The sequence below is a fragment of the Gigantopelta aegis genome, chromosome 4, assembly GCF_016097555.1.
Source record: "Gigantopelta aegis isolate Gae_Host chromosome 4, Gae_host_genome, whole genome shotgun sequence".
Lineage (NCBI taxonomy): Eukaryota > Metazoa > Mollusca > Gastropoda > Neomphalida > Peltospiridae > Gigantopelta > Gigantopelta aegis.
The window spans coordinates 44116908-44140051 of NC_054702.1; the positions used below are offsets into that span (position 1 = coordinate 44116908).

The 23144-nt window shown below is 34.5% G+C and overlaps 1 protein-coding gene across 2 annotated transcripts in view; it reads left to right on the top strand.

Moving 5' to 3' along the window:
- Positions 1-23144, top strand: part of LOC121370590 — a 304206-nt gene that overhangs the window by 264185 nt on the left and 16877 nt on the right. For both annotated transcript variants that reach the window (XM_041495912.1, XM_041495913.1), the window contains 3 exons: positions 4503-4696; positions 15605-15766; positions 18249-18358. In XM_041495912.1, coding sequence (XP_041351846.1) covers positions 4503-4696; positions 15605-15766; positions 18249-18358 — 466 coding nt within the window. The remainder of the gene's footprint in view (positions 1-4502; positions 4697-15604; positions 15767-18248; positions 18359-23144) is intronic.

Consider the following 23144-nt stretch of genomic DNA (forward strand, 5'->3'; position numbering starts at 1 on the left):
CTTACCAATCAGAATGTCTATTGGATGTTCATGACATTTTAGTCAAAAGTGGTCCTGCACATGACTACAATATTGTGTATAAGCTCATGAATATACCCTATCCAGAGTATACTATAACAACATGGAGGAACACATTAAAAGATCATTTTAGACCTAGAGTGCCACAATGTTAACATAAATATGCTGTTGGTATGCTGTGTGGTGGACTGTCCATAATGGATATTGCACAGGTAATGGGAAGCAGTCAATGGATAATTTACAATCTTAGGACACATGTGCAGGAAACAGGAGCAACATCTGATCATCCTTGGCCACCTACTACATCATGTCATGATGGCAACTTCAACTAGGAATGAAGTGCCCAAACCATTAGAAACTGAATGCGCATAGAGACCATTCACAGGAACATATGCCTTTACACCATCAGCAACATCTCATTTAGGCACAAAAACACCATTCCAAGTCATTATATATTGCCTACTTTTCTTGCAATATAGGCCTAAAATATTATTAAATCAAAACATATTCATTCATTCTATTTTGTATTTATACATATCGATACATTATAGACACATGAAGTTTTTACTTTAGTTCAGTATGTTTAGTTATGTGTATTAAATAGAAGTGGCTCAAAATAAAGTTCTTTATAATAATATGGATATGTTTTGGTCAAACATGGAAGTTTTCTGAGATTTCATGAAAAAGAATGGCCTTCTTTCGAGTAGAGTAGCTTTTAACCCTTCAAAATGCTACTGACATTAATAGTTGTTGAATTTTTTTTTTTTGTAAAACAAATGTGTACACTGACACATCCACCTTCTGGAATATTAACCAACTGGCACTGATGCTATATTCCAATTGTCTCTTTTAGGTCATGTTCACAATTACATGTAGCGAGTTTCTATACTTGTGCAAAGCTGAAGTTCCTAAAATAACTAGAGTTTAGAGTTCAAATACTGCATGTATTAGCATTTCAGGATTATTATTTACTGAAAATAAAAAATGCTTTTAATATTTTTTAGGCCATTTATCATGAGTTGATCTATAAAAAGATCAATAAAAATTGTATTTTCAGGACTTGAAATTAGGGACTTGACTTCATTTGATGAGATAAACTACTAGGCAAAGATATATGGTAGCATTCACAAATGTTTTGTTGGTCATACATTTACTCAAACTCAGAGATGAGCAGCACATAATCAAGCAGAAAGTGGTGGAAACAACCTAAAAATTAACAAAACCTACTGAGACTGACATTTAAAAAAAAAAAAAATTGTTGAGACTTTGACAGTTGATTTTTCTGAGAAACATGTCTCCATCAGTGTAGCCTGTTTATTAATTTGATATGTATCTGACAAAAAATATTTGAAATCAAACATTAATTCAAAATGTTTATTTGTATTCTTTTTTTTATCTCGCCTTGACGAAGTTGAAAGGTTTTACTTTCCAATGATGGATGATGGTGATTGTGTTAGCTTTAGTGGTTAGGTCTATATGTTAAGGTATTGTATTCATCTCAGTCTCAGTCTCACATACTTTTATTAAAAACACCTGGGTCACCCCATCTCAGTCTCAGTCTCACATACTTTTATTAAAAACACCTGGGTCACCCCATCTCAGTCTCAGTCTCACATACTTTTATTAAAAACACCTGGGTCACCCCATCTCAGTCTCAGTCTCACATACTTTTATTAAAAACACCTGGGTCACCCCATCTCAGTCTCAGTCTCACATACTTTTATTAAAAACACCTGGGTCACCCCATCTCAGTCTCACATACTTTAAACTATTTATTAAGAACACTTGGGTCATACTTGAATCTGTGGACATTAAAAGCTAATTGAATTAAATTTTGAATAAACTTTTGAGTTTTAATCTTGAAAAAAGAACTTAAAAAAAGTAAATATGGTAGTTTAATAATGAATTTTTCTTAAGTTTTGTTCAGCTCTTTTATGTGAGTTTTTTTCAGTTTTGGCCAGTTGATGGCCTGCAAGAGACGAAAGTCGGCCCTCTTGGTCTGACTCATCATGCCTCCCCCGTGCCTGCGTATGTGTCCTTCTGTATGTTTGCCAGGTTCTGGTTTATGGCACAGTTGGAAAGTAGAGTGAATTTCTAGCATGCCTAGTAGCGCGGTCTCCCTCTTCTCCCCTTCTGCCATGGCATTGACCCTGTGTCTCTGGCAAATACGTCTGTGAGCAGGACATTTTTTGCTAATTGTCTTGGAGAACATACGTCAGTAAATTGCTCAGCTTTTTGCCTACAGCCCCTGTGTGGCCATCAGACTGAGGACAAACAGGTAAATAAAGTCGGCATGTGAAATATCTTGTTGTGACAGTGGTCTGGGCAAAGTCATGTGCCATTGCAAGGTAAAACAACGCAAGCGGCTTATACGTATCCACGTCAACTGTGCTCCAACCTTGAAGTAAATAAATGATGCTGAAGTTGTGTGCTGTCGGTCTTGTCAAATTAAGGACAACATTAAACAGTTTGTTAACTTTCATGGTAAGGGGGAGGTTTATGGGGGTTTTTTTTAGGGTTGGAGGGGGTTTTGGTCAGATGATAATGTAGTTTTTGGTATGTTGTTGGGACAATGTTTATTTTTGTTAGTAAAATAATGTGTAGTCAGTATCGTTAAAGCCAGGTTTTTGAAATGCACCTTTCTAAATATATATTTTTTTAATTTCTTTTGCTATGACAATTAATTTTAGACATTTGTTGTTGTTATTAGGGGTAGAGGGGTATATTGTATTAAATTCCTGGATTTAATATTCAATAAAATAAAATTAGTTTTAATATATGTACAAGTAGTATATGTATATAATATTCACCATTAAAATTATATTTGGACATAACATATGCTGAAAAGCAATTATCCTAATAAGTACAATGTGTGTGTGTGTGTGTGTGTGTGTGTGTGTGTGTATATATATATATATATATATATGTTACAGTCAAGACCTGTCAGTTGGCAGAGTGACAGTGACCATGTTTGATTATGGGAGACAATTATCATTTCTTGAATCATGATCTGAGCCTGGTTACACTAAAGTTGGTCACTTAAAAACCAGAACTGTTAGTATTGAAAAATAACTGCAAGTTTTAATTTATAATATACATGTATATATTAAAGATGCCTTTGTTTATATAGTGACACAAAAACAAACTGCTTGAATGCTGAGTAACGCTGTCTGCTTTATATCTCTAGTATCCTTGTGTTTGTAATACATGTAATAATGAAAACCAAGACATATGCATCTCCGTTCATCAAGCATGGAAGTATAATAGTAGTTTCCAGTACATTTTTATACTGTAAAGTGCCACATCTTAAATCAAAAATATATATTTACTTTTTCAGCTGCTATGAAACATATTTAAACATAATTTCATAAGCTTTCTGTAACTAACTGACAATTCAAAATAAGTTGTTTACCATCTATGACTGAATAAAAACTGAATAAAACAACAAACGCTCACTGGCCGTGGTGGTGTCATGGTTAAGCCTTCGGACATAAGGCTGGTAGGTAGTGGGTTCACAGTCCGGTACCAGCTCCCACCCAGAGTGAGTTTTAACTACTTAATGGGTAGGTGCAAGACCACTACACTACACTTCTTTCTCACTAACCACTAACAACTAACCCACTGTCCTGGACAGACAGCCCAGATAGCTGAGGTGTGTGCCCAGAACAGCGTGCTTGAATTGGATATAAGCACAAAAGTAAGTTGAAATGAAATGAATACAGACTATGGGACTCTAGGTGTAAAGTGTAGTTTTGGACAGTATATAGTTACCGAAGATGCAAACATACCAGCACATTCACTGACAGCTGATATTGGACACTGTAACACTGGAATGATCATCTGAGAGTCATGTTTGGACCAAAAAAGAACCCCAAGCAAACTCAGATTTATAGACTGTCATGAAAACTAAAGTCTGCTGTTGCTAAGGGAGTATCAAAATTTAGACCGATTACAATAGGTCTGAAGTTCTACATAACATAAAAAAGGCTAAGGTTTTTGTTTCCTTGAAGCCACCCTCACCCACCTCAAAATATATTTTAAAAACCCAATTCATGTGTGGCATCAATGAATATTTGGTACAAAACATACATACACATGTGTAGACAACCGATACTCGACAGTCTGTGGATCTGTTGAGACATTGGAATATAGAGTAAAAAATGGTTTGAGGAACAAACACTCGAGAAGATTTTCATTAACTGTCCAATTCTGTGATTGGTTCAGTCAGTACATACCTGTTTCACTAAAGTAAAGAATCTTTTGTTATTTTTTTCTTCTTTTTTTAATAATCTAGGCTGATGGTTTAGAAAACTGACGGTGTTATCACATTTATATTAAAAGATGAAAGAGACATGATATAAATAACAACATCTTCCCCATGAAGTAAACTAATTTAATCTTTTATGTCATCCTTTGATTTTAAGATGATCTATTAATTTTCTATTTGACAGAAAAATAATTTAACTTCTTTTTTTTCTTTTCAGATTATTCCAGTCAAGGCAACAACAAAAGGCACAGAAGGCCAGCCATTTTGCAGATCTTCCACAGACGGGGTCGAGAAGAGAAGTCTTCTGCGGCAATACAGACTGATTCAAACCAGATTCCAACTGGAAAGCTGTTTGGGCGGTCTCTAGAAACTGTATGCACTGAAGGAGACAACCCTGCAAAACCAATTTTAGTAAGTTCATTGCTTGGTTAAGTAGATCTTCTGTATGGCTGGGACAAGACGTAGCCCAGTGGTAAAGCACTCGCTTGATGAGCGGTCAGTCTATGATCGATCCTCTTCGCTGGGTCCATTGGGCTATTTCTCGTTCCAGCCAATGCACCACGACTGGTATATCAAAGGTCATGGTATGTGCTGTCCTGTCTGTGGGATGGTGCAAATAAAAGATCCCTTGCATGGAAACATGTAGCTGGTTTCCTCTCCGTGTCAAAATTACCAAATGTTTGACATTCAATAGCGCAAAAATGATGCATGTAGTGTGTGACACCAACTTAAATGTAAAAAAAGAAAATGATTATGGGATGCTTTTGTAACAAGACTAAATCCTCATGTGTTTGAAAAGTATAATACCGTTTATTGCATCCGGCATTTAATAATAATGTAAAACATTGTTTATTTAATGTGTAACATACAAAAAAAAAGTGTGGGATAACTCATTTTCGATTTTGTATTTAGTCATCATTTCTTTGGTAATGTGTTCATGGGGTTACAGTTCAAATTTATACATGTATGAGGATTATTCATCAACTACAACAGATAGCCAGTGTTTAAATTTTAGCTTTTTTCAAATGGAAAAAAGTTAGTTTGTTTTCTTTAACAACACCACTAGAACACATTGATTCATTAATCATCAGCTATTGGATGTCATACAATTCTTAATTTTGACATCTAGTCTTAGAGAGGAAACTCGCTTCATTTTTCCATTAATAACAAGGGAACTTTTATATGTACCATCCCACAGACAGGATAAAACATACCATGGCCTGTGATATACTAATCATGGTGCACTGGCTGGAATGAGAATAGCCCACTGGGCCCTACCGACGGGGATCGATCGATCATTTTACCACAGGGCTATGTCCCACCCCTTTCAAATGGAAAATGGACAAATAATAAAAACATTAAGGATTTAGCATTAAGTACAGTGCTGGTTTCAGATGAGAATCGTCAGGTTTGTGCACCAAAAGGAAAATGGCCAAATAATAAAAACATTAAGGATTTAGCATTAAGTACAGTGTTGGTTTCAGATGAGAATCGTCAGGTTTGTGCACCAAAAGGATGCATGTTTACAGATAAAGTGAGTAAAGCAATGAACTGATTTATTTTTAAAATAAATTTCACTCAGAATATTATCGTGTTATGATTGTATACATATCGTACTTCTCCATAAAAAAATTAAAAATATTTAGATTGGTGTGTGCATCAAACCTTTCAAAATAAATATAAGTTCATAAGGCATTACAATTTTTTAAAAACCTTTTCAGATCATTTAGATGAAGTTTAAAACTATGTTGGGCAATGTGTCTAACAACAGTCTGTCTATAACGAGGATTTTGATTTGCTGCTTCTGTAAAGAAACTTGTTTTATACATCTATCAAAGGTACTCAAGCAAGGTCACTTTAAAAAGAACCCTTCAGTAGCATTTATAGATAGATTCCACAACATACATTTTGTAAATTTGCAATACATTTTTTTTATTATTTACAAGTATTTTGTGATTTTAACTCAAATGGGCAGAAAAATACTAGGTATTTGCATGTAAATAGAGCTTTTGTTTTCTCCTTTTTTTTAAACAAAGTATTTTCAAAGTGTTAATCTTGTTGCGAAACGAGCATGATGTCGTGTCTTAAGATGGATTAGTGGGTAAACAGTTTGTAAAATTGCTTGCTAAAAATTCATACCATACCTCGCAATTTTAAAAGCCACAAAGCTATTTTTAAATTTGACACCTACCTGAAAATCTGTCAGAGCTGGACGCAAAAGAATTGCAGCTTAGGCAGTGTCTGTGGTTATATTTACAGTTTCAAAAACAGACTCCAGTTATTTTTCATCTTCAGCTCTTTTTTTTTTTCAAGGTCTGTTTAGACATTTGTCTTGTGTGTCACTTAGAATTAAAATAGCAGTCTTGTCAGTAGACACGAACACCATCAGTGTAAGACAAAGAAAAATAGTTATTTGGAAATTAGTAGATTTAAAAAACATTAAAATATATTTGTCCAAAAATTGGAGCAAAATGGAGATTACTACAGAAGTGGATGCAGGCGAGCATTCACTCTCCTTAAATTACATTAAAATAATCGTGTGATTCATTACTACTTAAGGCGAGATTTAGCTCAGTCTGTTGAGTGCTTGCTTGAAGTGCTTCCATAGCAGGATCGAACCACCTTGGTGGATCTATTCAACTGATTGGCAAACCAGTGCACCACAACTGGTCAAAGGCTGTGGTATGTGCTTTCCTGTCTGTGGGAAAGTGCATATAAAAAATCCCTTGATACATTAGGAAAAATGTAGTGGGTTTCCTCTGATAACTACATGTCAGATTTACAAACGTTTGACATCCAATAGCTGATGATTAAACTTTTCTACTTACTAAATAAATTGTACAAAGATGTTAGGTTGTTTTCATGTTTATTAAAGTTTATTAGTTTCCAACATATGTAAAATGTATGTGTACAACTTATGTAAAGTGTACTTGACAGATTCTGATCCAGTGTTTAATATTATTGGCAAACTACTGTTACAGATTTCATATAGTTTAATTTTAACTTTATAGTCAAATTTTATTTTTATCAGCCAGATAATGCAACAAAATAAAAGCCCATTAAACAATTTACATATAGGAGTAGGATCATAATGTCTTGAATATCTCGGTGTTAAAGATCAAGATCAGTGCTACTAAAAATAGAAATTATGACATCACTGCTCTGATGACTTCATTTCTCATCTGATTTACATGGAATTTAACATGTGCATGTTTGGCATCTTTGTGTCCAAGGTCAAGATAACTGTTATTAAAAATATAAATTACAATGTCACTGATTTCAGTTCTCATCTAATTTTCATGAAAGTTGAACATACAAAAATAGGATCATGCAATCGTGAGTGGATTTGTAGCATTTCGACACCTTGTTTCACTAAAATTACATACCATCCTATTAAAGGATGATAGTGACTTAATTGTCAATAAATCCTGGTGATCTTACGAATGAATGAATGAATGAATGAATGAATGAATGAATGAATGAATGAATGAATAAAAGTTTAATGATGCCCCAGCACAAAAAGAAAAAACCCCATCAGCTATTGAATGTCAGTGTTTACCTTTGGAGTATTTCCACGTCCCATTCGCTTGAATATTGATATAATATTTTCTAATTATATACTGTAAACTAGTGTAAAGTATGACCGGCCTCGGTGGCGTCGTGGCAGGCCATCGGTCTACAGGCTGGTAGGTACTGGGTTCGGATCCCAGTCGAGGCATGGGATTTTTAATCCAGATACCGACTCCAAACCCTGAGTGAATGCTCCGCAAGGCTCAATGGGTAGGTGTAAACCACTTGCACCGACCAGTGATCCATAACTGGTTCAACAAAGGCCATGGTTTGTGCTATCCTGCCTGTGGGAAGCGCAAATAAAAGATCCCTTGCTGCCAATCGGAAGAGTAGCCCATGTAGTGGCGACAGCGGGTTTCCTCTCAAAATATGTGTGGTCCTTAACCATATGTCTGACGCCATATAACCGTAAATAAAATGTGTTGAGTGCGTCGTTAAATAAAACACTTCTTTAGTGTAAAGTACTTTATTTTCATGACTTGCAATTTTTTTGCAAAACAAAAATCACTGCAAATTTTTATTTTTTGCATATTTTGATTAATAAACATGTATTTTCCTATTAATATTTCTGGTCAATGCATCAATTACAGCGCACCAACCATTAACAGCATTATTACTGAGACAGGTAGCATCCTCATGTATTTTATACTATTACTGACTTATTTCCACAAACTAGTTTTTATTCAATGGCATTAAGAGTGCACTTTTTTCTGATATAAATGTTTGACTGAGACACCATGCATCTAAGGCCCAAAACACTCTGGTTGAAGTCTGGGTCTGGGTCTGGGTCTGGGTCTCATGAGTATGATGAGTATGATGAGTATGGTACCAATCGAAAATGAAACACACTGCACTGAATATGACATACTACACGAGTGATCATTGAATACCATTTACCTCATGAGTTGTTTAAAAAAATGTATCTAATGAGTGAAAGTAAGTTGAATACCTTTTTCAGTGACTTGTAAGATAAATGATATCTTAACGGACACGAATGTAGTATTCTGTTTCTTGCATATCCGTAAAAACCAGTTTTCAGTTTTCTTAATAACAACAGGAATTGTATTTATTACATACCTATTCAATCTTACTGTAATGATAAAGACATTTTCAAACATATGTGCGATCCGGACCAGAACTTTTAAATGGGTAAATTCCGTTTTTATTTTTATTGGAGATAACACCTTTTTGTTACTGAAGTCATGTATGTTTTACAAATTAAGTCACATTGCATTTGAAACATTACATAACACTGCTGCAGAGTATGATTCATAATGTTAAGTAAGCAGTATTGATCAAAATATTAAGAAAGTGTAGTTATGACATTAAATTTAAAAAGGTTTTTGTAAAAAAAAATAAAAGAAGGTAATGTATGTAATAAATACGGAACTTCACATACATTGTTTTCACTTCCTATTTATTGCACTTATTTATTTTGCACAAGAACATACCACTCAACTGCTACACATTCTTGTGGTATATATTCTTGTGCAAAATAAACTTGTGCAATAAATAGGACACAAAAACAACATATGTGAAGTTCCGTATATTATATTTTAATCAGTGTTGAATTCTGTTAATTTTTATTAGTGCTTATAGAAGAAAATATATCTAAAGACATGAACACAGTTAATATATATTGGTAACAGTTAGAACCCAGGCATTAAAAAAGTGTCTTTACCACAGTCACCAGACCCAGACTGAGCTTCGGTGTATTTTGGGCCTAAGATGAAACATATCTCACTAACTGTCCACATGTCTTACATATGCTTAAAAACCAGGTTTAAAATCAATTGTCCAACAAAAACCTATTTACAGCACTCAGAGATTCAGTCTGTTAAGATTCAGTCTGGGTGAATGCTTCCCTGATGTTGAGATTCAGTCTGGTTGAATGATTCCCCAGATGTTGAGATTCAGTCTGGTTGAATGATTTCCCAGATGTTGATATTCAGTCTGGTTGAATTCTTCCCCTGATGTTGAGATTCAGTCTTGGTGAATGATTCCCCTTATGTTGAGATTCAGTCTTGGTGAATGATTCCCCTTATATTGAGATTCAGTTTGGTTAAATGCTTCCCTGATGTTGAGATTCAGTCTGGTTTCAAGAATGATTCCCCAGATGTTGAGATTCAGCCTGGTTGAATGATTCCCCTGATGTTGAGATTCAGTCTGGTTGAATTCTTCCCCTTATGTTGAGATTCAGTCTGGTTAAATGCTTCCCTGATGTTGAGATTCAGTCTGGTTGAATGATTCCACAGATGTTGAGATTCAGCCTGGTTGAATAATTCCCCAGATGTTGAGATTCAGCCTGGTTGAATGATTCCCCTGATGTTGAGATTCAGTCTTGGTGAATGATTCCCCTTATGTTGAGATTCAGTCTGGTTGAATGCTTCCCTGATGACCGGCCTCGATGGCGCCGTGGTTAGGCCATCGGTCTACAGGCTGGTAGGTACTGGGTTCGGATCCCAGTCGAGGCATGGGATTTTTAATCCAGATACCGACTCCAAACCCAGAGTGAGTGCTCCGCAAGGCTCAATGGGTAGGTGTAAACCACTTGCACTGACCAGTGATCCATAACTGATTCAACAAAGGCCATGGTTTGTGTTATCCTGCCTGTGGGAAGCGCAAATAAAAGATCCCTTGCTGCTAATCGGAAAGAGTAGCCCATGTAGTGGTGACAGCGGGTTTCCTCTCAAAATCTGTGTGGTCCCTAACCATATGTCTGACACCATATAACCATAAATAAAATGTGTTGAGTGCGTCGTTAAATAAAACATTTCTTTCTTTTTCTTTTCTTCCCTGATGTTGAGATTCAGTCTGGTTGAATGATTCCCCTAATGTTGAGATTCAGTCTGGGTGAATGATTCCCTGATGTTGAGATTCAGTCTGGGTGAATGATTCCCCAGATGTTGAGATTCAGTCTGGGTGAATATCATCATCATCATCATGTAGTTCTCTGCACAGATGTTTTTACATGTTGTAAATATAGATGATGTATGTCACATTAAACAGACAGGAAATGATGCTGAACTGTCAAACATACTAATTAAGCAATTCACTCATTCATTCATTCATTCATTCATTCATTCATTTATGCATATATCACATTCATTTATTTATGCATATATCACATTCATTCAATAATTTATAATTCATTCATTCATTAATTCATTTATAACTTTCATTCATTCATTCATTCATTCATGTGTGTTAATGCAATTTTGTATGCACAGCTGACAAACAAATTGCACATTGTTACAAACTGGGGAAGACGTTAATTTCTGGTTTCATGTTGATCTAGGATTCCTCAGTCTTGTGTGATGTAAAGCATCACATTTCATCATGAACCGATCGTTAAGCTTTTCTTGTGTTCCATGTTGGTACAACTCCGTTGTGTAGAATTTGAGAGCACCATGTTGCTGACAACCTCCTACAGTCTCTACCTTTAATAGATAAAGAAGAAGCTATCCACCCACGATGGCCGGGTTATTTCCTGTTTAATGAGTGTGTTTTCGCGGAAAGTTTGGCATACTAGACATGTTTGATTTTGTCACCTAATTGCAAGACATGATAGAACCGAGTATGACTGACATATTTGTGACTGTAACATATTGTTGCTCATGTTTCATAACTTTGTCATTTTAATGCTATCTTCTTGAGAAAAGGAAATCATTTTAATTGTTATACATGTATACTGAGCAAAAGAAATGTGAGATCCAAAATCATAATGAAATTGTGTGTAAATGCGGAGTTATACATGTAATTTTCAAATATTATATCATCTATCAATTCACAAAAACTGACAAATTACTGAATTTAGTGAATTTAAAGTAACAACTTTTTAAATTAATAATGTTTTGCTGTAATTCATAATATTTTTTTGGAATTTGATATAGGTAATTAGTTGTTTAGATTTTAAAATTAATGCATTTCTGTTGCTGTTCAGTGTTGTATTATCGAACTTGGTGTTAGCTGTTTGGTCCTTTGGTCATATCTTTGATAATAGATGTGCATATACACTTTGGTTTTATTGTTATTTATGAAAAAGCACAGTATCACTAAGTTATTATAAATTTGCCCAAATGCTAATGGCAGAGACAAATTTGCTTTTATACAAAATGGCATTTTTGTTTTCTAAAAAGGAATTAACAAAATGTTAAAAATTATTATTATTACTACTACTGTAGGGGGCTATAAATTTGTTTACTACATCTGTCTATCTGTCTGTCCATCCGTCCATTCATCCATCTATCTGTCTGTTCGTCACACATATAATTTTTCAGGCTTGTTTTTTTCACAATGCCTTAAGATATTGAGCTACAATTTTGTGTGTAGCTTCATTACATGTACGGTACAATTACAGATCAAGTTTGACTGTTATAGTGATTTAGCCATTTTTGACAGCGTTATAGCCCTTGAAAATTTGTCGAGCCCAGTAGGGGACATATATTGCTTTAGCAGTATTTCGATTCTCACTTTTATACAATGAATTACTACAGACATGTGTACAGATACATGTATATGGTATGAAAGTTGATGCTATTACCCTTTAACTGGATTCAGCTAGCTTGCAGAATTTTCGTTCTTTATGCATGTAGGTTCTTACCAAAAGCCTAACAGCCAAAACTGTACAACAAATGGAGAATACCAGGAGGTTACCACATATAAAAAAAGTCAAGAATGGTTCTTCATTCTCCACAGTTTTTTAAAAACAAAAACACCATCACCTCAATTTTTATAATTTGCGTGCTGTTCACTCATAAGTATCACTACATCAAGAAAAAAAGAAGAAAGTTTGTTTTGTTTAATGACACCACTAGAGCACATTGATTTATTAATCATTGGCTATTGGATGTCAAACATTTGGTAATTTTGCCATAGTCTTGTAGAGAAAACCCACTAAATTATTCCATTAGTAGCAAGGGATCTTTTATATGCATCATCCCACAGACAGGATAGCACAGCCTGTTTGTGAAGGAATCATAATGGAAATAATAGACTTGATAAAAATGTGATAACCAGACCTGTAATTTATGGTAATCTGTACATGGGTTATCAGGCACTATAGGCTTGTTTTGATGCCTGTGAGAGGTTTAATAGGTGCTATTAAAATTGTCTAATGTCACAATGGGTGGACAGGTTATATGATTTTGAGATTCTGGTACAACACTACCATATGAACTAATGTTTATTGGTTTAATTTGCAGATGTCTTAATGTTAGTAACAACATCAGTTAATCTCAATGTATGTCCACTTACAACATATATCTTTAAATATATAGAAAACGTAGCACTTCTAGAAAGGAAATGTAGTAGTTCTAGAAAGGAAACGTAGCACTTCTAGAAAGGAAACGTAGTAGTTCTAGAAAGGAAACCTAGCACTTCTAGAAAGGAAACATAGCACTTCTAGAAAGGAAACTTAGCCGTTTTAGAAAGGGAACTTAGCACTTCTAGAAAGGGAACTTAGCACTTCTAGAAAGAAAACGTAGCACTTCTAGAAAGGGAACTTAGCACTTCTAGAAAGAAAACGTAGCACTTCTAGAAAGGAAACTTAGCCGTTTTAGAAAGGGAACTGAGCACTTCTAGAAAGGAAACTTAGCAGTTTTAGAAAGGAAACTTAGCAGTTCTAGAAAGGAAACTTAGCAGTTCTAGAAAGGAAACTTTGACAGATTTCTTCAACTACCAGCAAAATACCGTCTAAACTAACAAACATTCTGAGAGTACTGCTACTGCAATGCATGTCCCCTACCAGACATATTCCTAAGTTCAAGGGCCATAACTCTGACCAAAATAGGCCAATCCCCATGAAAGTCCAACTTGATCTGTAACTCTATATGATAAAACTACACACCAAATTTCATATAGACCGAGACAAAACCTATAGTCCCCTCCAGCTAGATGGGCATGCAGGTGACTAATAAAGAACATCTTTTATAATAAACACCTAGCTACCAGACAATTCTACGTGTATTTAAACATAATGTTGGTCAACACAAGTTGTAGAGCTTTGTATTGTAGCCCATAGGATATACGTAATTGTAATACTTACTGGCACCCAATAGCCGATGTGTATGTTTGTTGCTTGGATGTCGTTAAACATTTATTCATTCATTTATTAATTGTAAAAAAATGTACTGTATACTACAACAATATTTTGCATATACCAGCCAATCATACAGACAGTACTTCATGCTTTTTTAAGACAGTAAAGTACTTTTATAATGAACTGCAAGGGGCCATGATAGTTGGTTCGTTATAGCTGTAGTACAAATTTGCATAAGTTGGTTATTAATGTATAGGGAGATAAAACAGGACTTTACAATCAGTTCGTTCTAAGCATGTTCGTTATAAGTGTACTTTACTGTAAACATATAAATGAGTGATGTGTTAATAAAATATCATACATCACTGGAAGAATAAAAATGTTATTCTAACTTAAAAGCATTTGTAAAAACATTGTTATATACAGATTTTCATATAAATACATGCACATACCACCATTCTTCATGATAAATTGGACATTTTACACACATGCACTACAAGTAGCTGATAATTTACAGTTTATACAGGGTTCAAAACAGGGAAAGTCACTTCACACTTAAAATAATTTATGGAGTAGTGATGAGATTTAGAAAGCAATTATGCAAGAACGTCCATTTTCTTTAAAATTATTACATTATGATATATGAACACTAAATAATGTAGTCTAACTATATTTCATTAGGCAGATTGATAACATTATTTGATTTTTAAAATTAATATCCGAGATCATGGTCTATGATAATCTGTTCATTTCTGTTATTCAACATTGTTAATGTTAGTAATTACCAAGACTAATTTACAATCATATGATAATTGTTATCAAGACTAAAACACATGTACGATTCTGATTGGTTATTAATAAAGAACACTTTATTTAGTGCATTATTAGATATTACAGTGATTGAGCGTGTTGGCGTTTGGTGCCTAGTGACAATTAGCGATGGCGTATGGTGGTATTTAACAGTTAACACTTGTTAAGAAAAATAAAACAAGTTTGTTAGATGGTGAACAATGTCTTGTTTTAAGTCTTACTATATTTGGTAATACAGATTTAAAAAAAAAAAAAATTGGGGGGGGGGGGGGGTTGCAAAATCTCCTGACCTTTTTTGTGCAAATCTTATTTTATGACACTGTCCAAAGTTGACAAGTGTAGTAAAACCTGCTGTATACAACTACAAATTCCAGAAGTAAATTATATATGATTAAATAATGCCAAACAGTACAAGTTCTTGCATACTGAGGTGGGGAACACAGGTGTATAGAATACAAGTTAGGCTTTTTTTTCTATTAGAACTTGTGCCTTCAAATCTAGTTGGGAGCGGGATTTAGCTCATTTGAGTGCATGCTTGAGGTGTTGCATCGCAGGATTAATCCACCTTGGATGATCCATTCAGCATATTGGGTTTTTTTTCTCATTCCAGCCAGTGCACTGCAACTGGTCTAAGGCCATGGTATGTGCTTTCCTGTCTGTGGAAAAGTGCATATAAAAGATCCCTAGCTGCATTAGGAAAAATGTATCAGGTTTCCTCTAATGTGTCAGAATTACCAAATGTTTGACATCCAATAGCGGATGATTAATTAATCCATGTGCTTTAGTGGTGTCATTAAACAAAACAAACTTCTTCTTTTTATCATATCTGGTCCGTATTATATTTTAAATTTTGATGAACTGACTGCTAATGTGAGTTTGTACTTTCTTTCTGTTTTCAGGACCTGCTGAGGATTGCATTTCATAAAGGTGCATGCACCCAAGGCTTTCTCAGAAAAAGTGCCAATGTCCGACAAGTGAAAAATCTAAGGGAGAAGTTGGACAGTGGTGAAGCTGTGAATTTGGATGGATGCTCCCCATTAACAATCGGATCAACCTTTAAGGTCAGTCTTTAACAACCAGACAGCGTGTGAGAAAAAACCAAAACACATTGGATTGTTGTGAATCAATTCAGCATGGGGCAGGATGTACATGTAGCCCAGTGCTAAAACGTTAGTGGGCCCATTGAGCTATTTCTCATTCCAGCCGTGACTGGGATATCAAAGGTCGTGGTATGTGCTATCCTGTCAATGGAATGTTGCAGATAAAAGTTCCTTTGCTACTCATGTAAAAATGTAGTGGGTTTCCTCTCTATGACTATGTCAAAATTACCGAATGTTTGACATCCAATAGCTGATGATTAATCAATCAATGTGCTGTAGTAGTGTTTGTTAAACAAAACTAAACTTTAACAATCCAGCACTTTAGCAGTGCATTGATCAATAAGCATTTATCTATTTGGGTTAATAAAAAGTTGACATTAAAATTTAAAACTGTCTTGAGCTGATCCTCCTAGAGTTTTGATGGGATTGTTTTGAAACTTGATGTAATGGTCCCTTTGGGCTGTCTCCACAAACTAAAGTCTGAATCAAATTGTTAACAACTATGATAAATTGATCTCCTACTTTTTTTGTCCGTTAGATTTTACCTACATTTTGTCCAGACAGAAATCTTGAATTTTTTTTTTTTACAATGATACAGATTCCACACACTAAATGATAACTATGTCACCTATATCGACTTTGCTGAGATTGCATAGGGCTAAAAGCATGTAATTTTGTGCCGGCTAACATTTTGCCTTTTTATAGATTACTCTCCGAGAGGGGTGACAGGATATGACTTAATCTTAATGTCATAATGTGTTGTGATATAAAAGTAAAAGTGAATGATGTCATATTATTTTCTTTTAAAGTTTGTTTTGTTTAAAGCAACCACTAGAGCACATTTGTTTCATATTAATTACGCCACATACTTCGGAGGCTTTCACCCCTCTTGAAGAATATTCCATAAAAAAGTAAAATGGCAGACGGCAGAAAGCTGCATGTATTTTTTCCTTTGTGATATTGGATATTACAGTCTCATACTAGTATGTGGAATCTGTGTCACTGTAATGTGGGTTTTTTCACAACTTGTGTCTGGACAAAATTTGGGGGAAATGTAATGGTAATTAAAGGTAGGAGAGTAATTTATTGTAGTTGTTAACAATTTGGTTCGGACTTTTAATAGATATTTCAGAAACTGAATTTTTAAATTTTGATTAAATAATTTAAAAAAACCAATCTGAAAGTCTATCTTCTTGAGATTTGATCAAATACTTCTAAAACTTGGTACTTTGATTCTCTGGGGAAGATTTTGTTCTTTTTTCTCAAAAAAAAAAAAAAATGTCACAACACAGAGATAAAGAAATGTTTTGGTGTTTGGATAATGGTGATCATATGAATGATGAAGCGGCATTATTTCCAGTTTGGTATTAGACTAATTGACAGTGCCGTGCTCCACACTTGCCATCAGTTGAGCTATCTCTGTATCACCCGAGCCTGGGTTACACCGAATCTATAGTGAATCTATAGTGTATGCCGGGTAATCATCTCCCATGTGGATTCACACACTCATGAAGTGGATGAAATTCAGTGTATGTGGCCTTACACTTACTCATTGAACCTAGCAGTGCACTCACTATGGATTGGAGCTGCTATTGGCATGAAAAATACCCCATTGCTCTGGGGCAGTTTTTACAAATTAATAGTGAGATGATAGTTTCAAAATTTTGACTTGTTTGTATTTTTATTAAATTTTAAAAATTCAATTAGAAATTTAAGATTGAATATTTGAAAGTCTCTATGAATTATCATCTACTAGTGACAAAATTCTATATTAAATAGTGGAGATTTGTAGCTTGTTTAATACATCCCAGTGAACATGGCATATCTACTGCAATTTTAAACTTTGTTTTAAAATATGATTATTATTATTATTCCATAAAAATAAGTTATCCTTGTTAGAAAGATCCAAACCATTGTAATAATACCCACATACATAAATTAAATATAAAAACACAAGGTATTATGGTACTCCCAATTTTTTAAAGAAAACTTTCGATTTTTTCTAATAATTTGAATTATCTATCTATAGTCCATCCCATCCTACTACAAAAATGTTTTTTGTAAACAATTTCAGTTCAGTTTGACATAAGAAGAAATGTAAAAGGGTTTTGGAAAAAAAACAAAAAAACCCATCTATTATTTAGAAAACATTTGGCTCAGAGATAAATCACTTGTAGTAAATCCCATAGTATGAAAAAAGGCGTAGACTATAGATTATAAATAAATATACTTTGAGAGCCTAATTATCTTTTCCTTCTAAAACCGATTTCCCAATCCTAAGCAATTTGAGGCATGCGATTTATCACTTGACTGGAACCCTCACCCCCCAACCCATTTTTTTTTTTTTTTAATTTACCTCTGAAATTAAAATTTCATATGATAAATATGTTTTAGAAAAGTCAGTTTTTTTTCCTAACTTCACACTTTTTCGTTATTTTTATAGGAATATCTACGTTCTCTACCAAAGAGCTTGCTACTTGATGATTTGATGTCAGAATGGACCAAGATTGGAGGCATGGAGGAATCTGAGGAAAAGCTTGAAAAGACAAAACAGTAAGTTTCATGTTTCACATCAATGAAACTTGGTTTATAGTTGCATCTATTGATATTCATAACAGTGCATGTGAAAATAATGTAAAATTAATTTATGAAACATTTTTAATTCAAATATATTAGCTTTTTGCGCAATATTAAAGTTTCGCATTATACACATGTATTTATTTAATGACATTCCAGTTTATAATTATATGTGTGTTGGTATTTATGTAAATTAAATAAAAAGGATAAAATTATATATGGGTTAAAATACGCTCTAGATCCCCTCTTCTGGAGACATGCACATGCAAAAATAAATAGTCAAACCTGTCCTAGTGGTCACCTGCCTTAAGTGGCCACTTTTTTCCCTCCCAAACGATTTATAATGTAAATGCACCTGTAATAAGCGGTCACCTGTCTAACGTGGCCAGCGGCCATGTAAATGGATCCCAAATTGCTAAAATACCTGTATTAAGCAGCCACATTAAATGTTTACTATTATATAAAAAGGATATTTTAGCAACAGTGATAAGGTGCAGCAAATAACTGATATTCACACCTTCAGGAATACTAGTACACATTCAGTCCCGACATCTCAACTGTGTATCAATTAAGAAAGTATGACTTGAAATGCATTTAATTGCCTCTGGGCAGGATATGCTTGACATTTGTAGATTCACTTACTATGACAATACACCGCATGAACTAGGAATTAAATAATTAAATGAAAAGAGCAAACAAACTTGTTGAGAACAGTTAATTTAAAACATTCTGTTGCAATTTTTGTCTCATGGAGGCGACATGTCAAAAGTTGATTTATAGTCAACTGTGAAGCACACATCTGTTAATAAGCAGCACATATGGTAAAACAAGAAACAACGACACATTTTGTTATACTCTATGTGACAACCTGTTATCAGTGGCCATCTGTCTTAAGCGGCTAATCTTAAAAAATACAATTGTTTAAAAAAAAAAAAAAAAAATGAAGTTTTGTATAAAAATAATTTGGAACTCCTTTTCTTACACCTGTCTTTGATGCATTGTGTTATTGTATGGTTCCATTTGTACATAACGTTTCCTGTCTGGGGCATAGCTTCCTTATCAATTTATATAGGTTCATCAAAACTTGTATGCAAGTACAACATGGAATGACAGTGTGTGGTAAACAGTGACCTACTTTTCACAGATTACAACACATTAAGTGAAATCCTTGTCCAAGCTATATATATCTTCGGTATCAATTTATATATGATCATCAAACCTTGCATGCGAAAACAACTTGGCATAGTGGTGTGTCATGCACCATAACTAGGTCACTGTGACCTACTTTTCACAGATTACAACACATTAAAGGAAATCCTTGTCCAAGCTATATATATCTTCGGTATCAATTTATATATGATCATCAAACCTTGCATGCGAAAACAACTTGGCATAGTGGTGTGTCGCACACCATAACTAGGTCACTGTGACCTACTTTTCACAGATTACAGCACATTAAGTGAAAGCCATGTCCAGACCATATCATCAAGTCTTGCATGCAAGTACAACTTGGGATAATGATGTTGTGTACCATGACCTATGTTTTACACATTACAGCACATTAAAGGAAATCTTTGTCCAAGCCATATCTTCCTTACCAATTTATATAAAATCATCTTGGGTTGGTGGTGTTACCATTACTAGGTCACCATGACCTACTTTTATTCTAGATAATAGAGCTGCTATTATAGTTGCCACGTCACTCAGACTGATCGACTTATTATTTTAGATAACTGACTTCTATTACAGATAAATCACATAATTTGTCTAGATTCTGAACATCATAGGAAGTATCTGAAGAAACCAAGATGGTTTACTTTTCCACAAGTTAACATTTCATACATAAACTGTTTCTCCGTCAATACAATGGTGTCACCATTATACCCATACTACAAAATTGTTTCCTTTTTATTAGAGAATAATAACTTCATTTAATCAAACAGCACCTTCTACAACTATATAGATAATTTATGCTTCAATATCTTTAATATTATAACCACAAAATATTGTACCTATATTACTTTGTCATGTAATAGGACAGACGTTTTATTTGACATTTTTGAAGATGTATTGCTCTTAAGATGTCAAGACTTGCATGTGTTTTGGGAACTACGTTGAATTTACAGCACAACTGGAACATATACATGTAGCTCAATGGTAACAGTGTTTGCTTGATGTGCATTAGGTCATTGTCCATATTTCAAAACTATGTAAAAATAAAATATTTTAATTAAAAAGCAAGTTAATTTTTGAGGTTATATTAGTGGATGGGTAGGGAAAGTTGAACCATGTTTTGCCATAATCATGTAAATTATTGGAGGCACCTGCCCTACCTACCATGCTTTTGACTTGACCCATTAACTGTTATGACTTAACCAGTTGTCACACACACACACACACACACACACACAGACAGACAGACAGACAGACACACAGACACACACACAAAGACAGACACACACACACAATGACACACACATGCACACCAACACACACAGACACATACACACACAGACACACACACAATGACACACGAACACGCACTCAAGAGACATACACACACACACACTCAGAGACATACACACACACACATACACACATACACAGACACACAGACACACACACACACACAATGATATAAATTCAGAACATCTGCAACACACCGAATGTGAAAAACCTTTAGGAATCAAAGTTGATAATAATTTAAAATGGACAAATCAGGTTAAACGTGTGTTCCTTGATCTCTAAACGTCTGTATCTTTTATCGAAAATCATTAGGTATTTAAATTTAGATGCAAGAAAACTTTTCCACAATGGGTATATTTTACCACTCATCGATTACTGCTGTGTAATTTGGGGAAACTGTAATCAGGATGGATTAGAACGTTTACTAAAACTGCAAAAGAGAGCTGCAAGGGTGATATTAGATGTAGATCCTATTACTCCATCTGCCCCACTATTCAAACAGTTAAAAACCGGCCTCGGTGGCATTGTGGTTAGGCCATCGGTCAACAGGCTGGTAGGTACTAGGTTCGGATCCCAGTCGAGGCATGGGATTTTTTTATCCAGATACAGACTCCAAACCCTGAGTGAGTGCTCTGCAAGGCTCAATGTGTAGGTGTAAACCACTTGCACCGACCAGTGATCCATAACTGGTTCAACAAAGGCCATGGTTTGTGCTATCCTGCCTGTGGGAAGCGCAAATAACAGATCCCTTGTTGCTAATCGGAAAGAGTAGCCCATGTAGTGGCGACAGTGGGTTTCCTCTCAAAATCTGTGTGGTCCTTAACCATATGTCTGACGCCATATAACCGTAAATAAAATGTGTTGAGTGCATCATTAAATAAAACATTTCTTTCTTTCTTTCAAACAGTTAAAATGGATGACAGTAGAAACACTAATCAGCTATCACAAATGTTTACAAATTTACAAATGTCTATGCATTGAAGCCCAAAACTATCTTTCAAGCTTATTAATATATGTTGGAGAAAACAATCCTTGCAACCTTCGAAATAAATGGTACACATTAAAATTAAACTGTTTTACCATTGTCATTTCCATCACAATGTCTAAAATTGTTTTACCATTGTCATTTCCATCATAGTGTCTAAAATTGTTTTACCTTTGTCATTTCCATCACAATGTCTAAAATTGTTTTATCTTTGTCATTTCCATCACACTGTCTAAAATTGTTTTATCTTTGTCATTTCCATCACATTGTCTTTTGGTTGTATGCAGCCAGTAATTGTACAAACAGATCATCCAAATGAAACTAACAAACAAATATTCTCAGTAAATTGATTTGTATCACAGTGAATGGAACTTTGTAAAACCTTGGAGCATTCATATCAGAAGTAATCATGATATATATTTATGTTCCATTTAAAACAAAAAACAATTGTTCTAGGGGCAGGATATTTGTCAGTCAGTTGAGTGGTCGTTTCAGGTGCTTGTGTCACAGGATCGAACCATCTTGCTTGATCCATTCAACTGTTTAGTTTTTTTCGCATTCCAACCAGTGCACCACAACTGGTCAAAGACCATGGTATGTGCTTTCCTGTCTGTGGGAAAGTGCATATAAAAGATCCCTCGTTGTATTAAGAATGTAGCGGGTTTCCTCTGATGACTATGTATAAGAATTATGACAAGTGTGACATCCAATAGCTGATAATTAATTAATCAATCGAGTGGTGTCGTTAAACAAAACAAACTTTAACTTTGTTTTTCTATCTAAATGTTGAATGAATGCTGAATCAAGTTGGAGTATAATTCTACCATCAAGGAGGCTCACTAGTTGTGCTGTGTTGTATCATGTTCCTGATTAATGCATTTCAGCTACTCGGATTACACACGGAATACACACTCTTACTTAGGTTATATATCCTATGTATTTTTGATCCTCCCAATGCTTGTAGGAGCTCATACTGCATTTTATTTTCTAATATATATTTTTTTTTCATATGTACAAAACTATAGGCAGGTAAAATTCATTATGAGCTATCACCATTAACATTAGGTCAACCATAAACTTATTAATACATGTGTACAGATACTGATGTTCAAAACAAGAAAACATATTTTTCATGTAATTGTTAAACTGGCTCTGTTAGGTGGAAATATCTTAACAATGAAAATAAATTCTGGAAGTCTCTTAAATTCTGTCAAAGAAGGGCATTGTCTATGAATGCTTGAAAAACAGTTTTACTATGGCTCACTGGGTTTTTCTGTGGTAGATTGTAGAATAAATAAACAATTAGATACA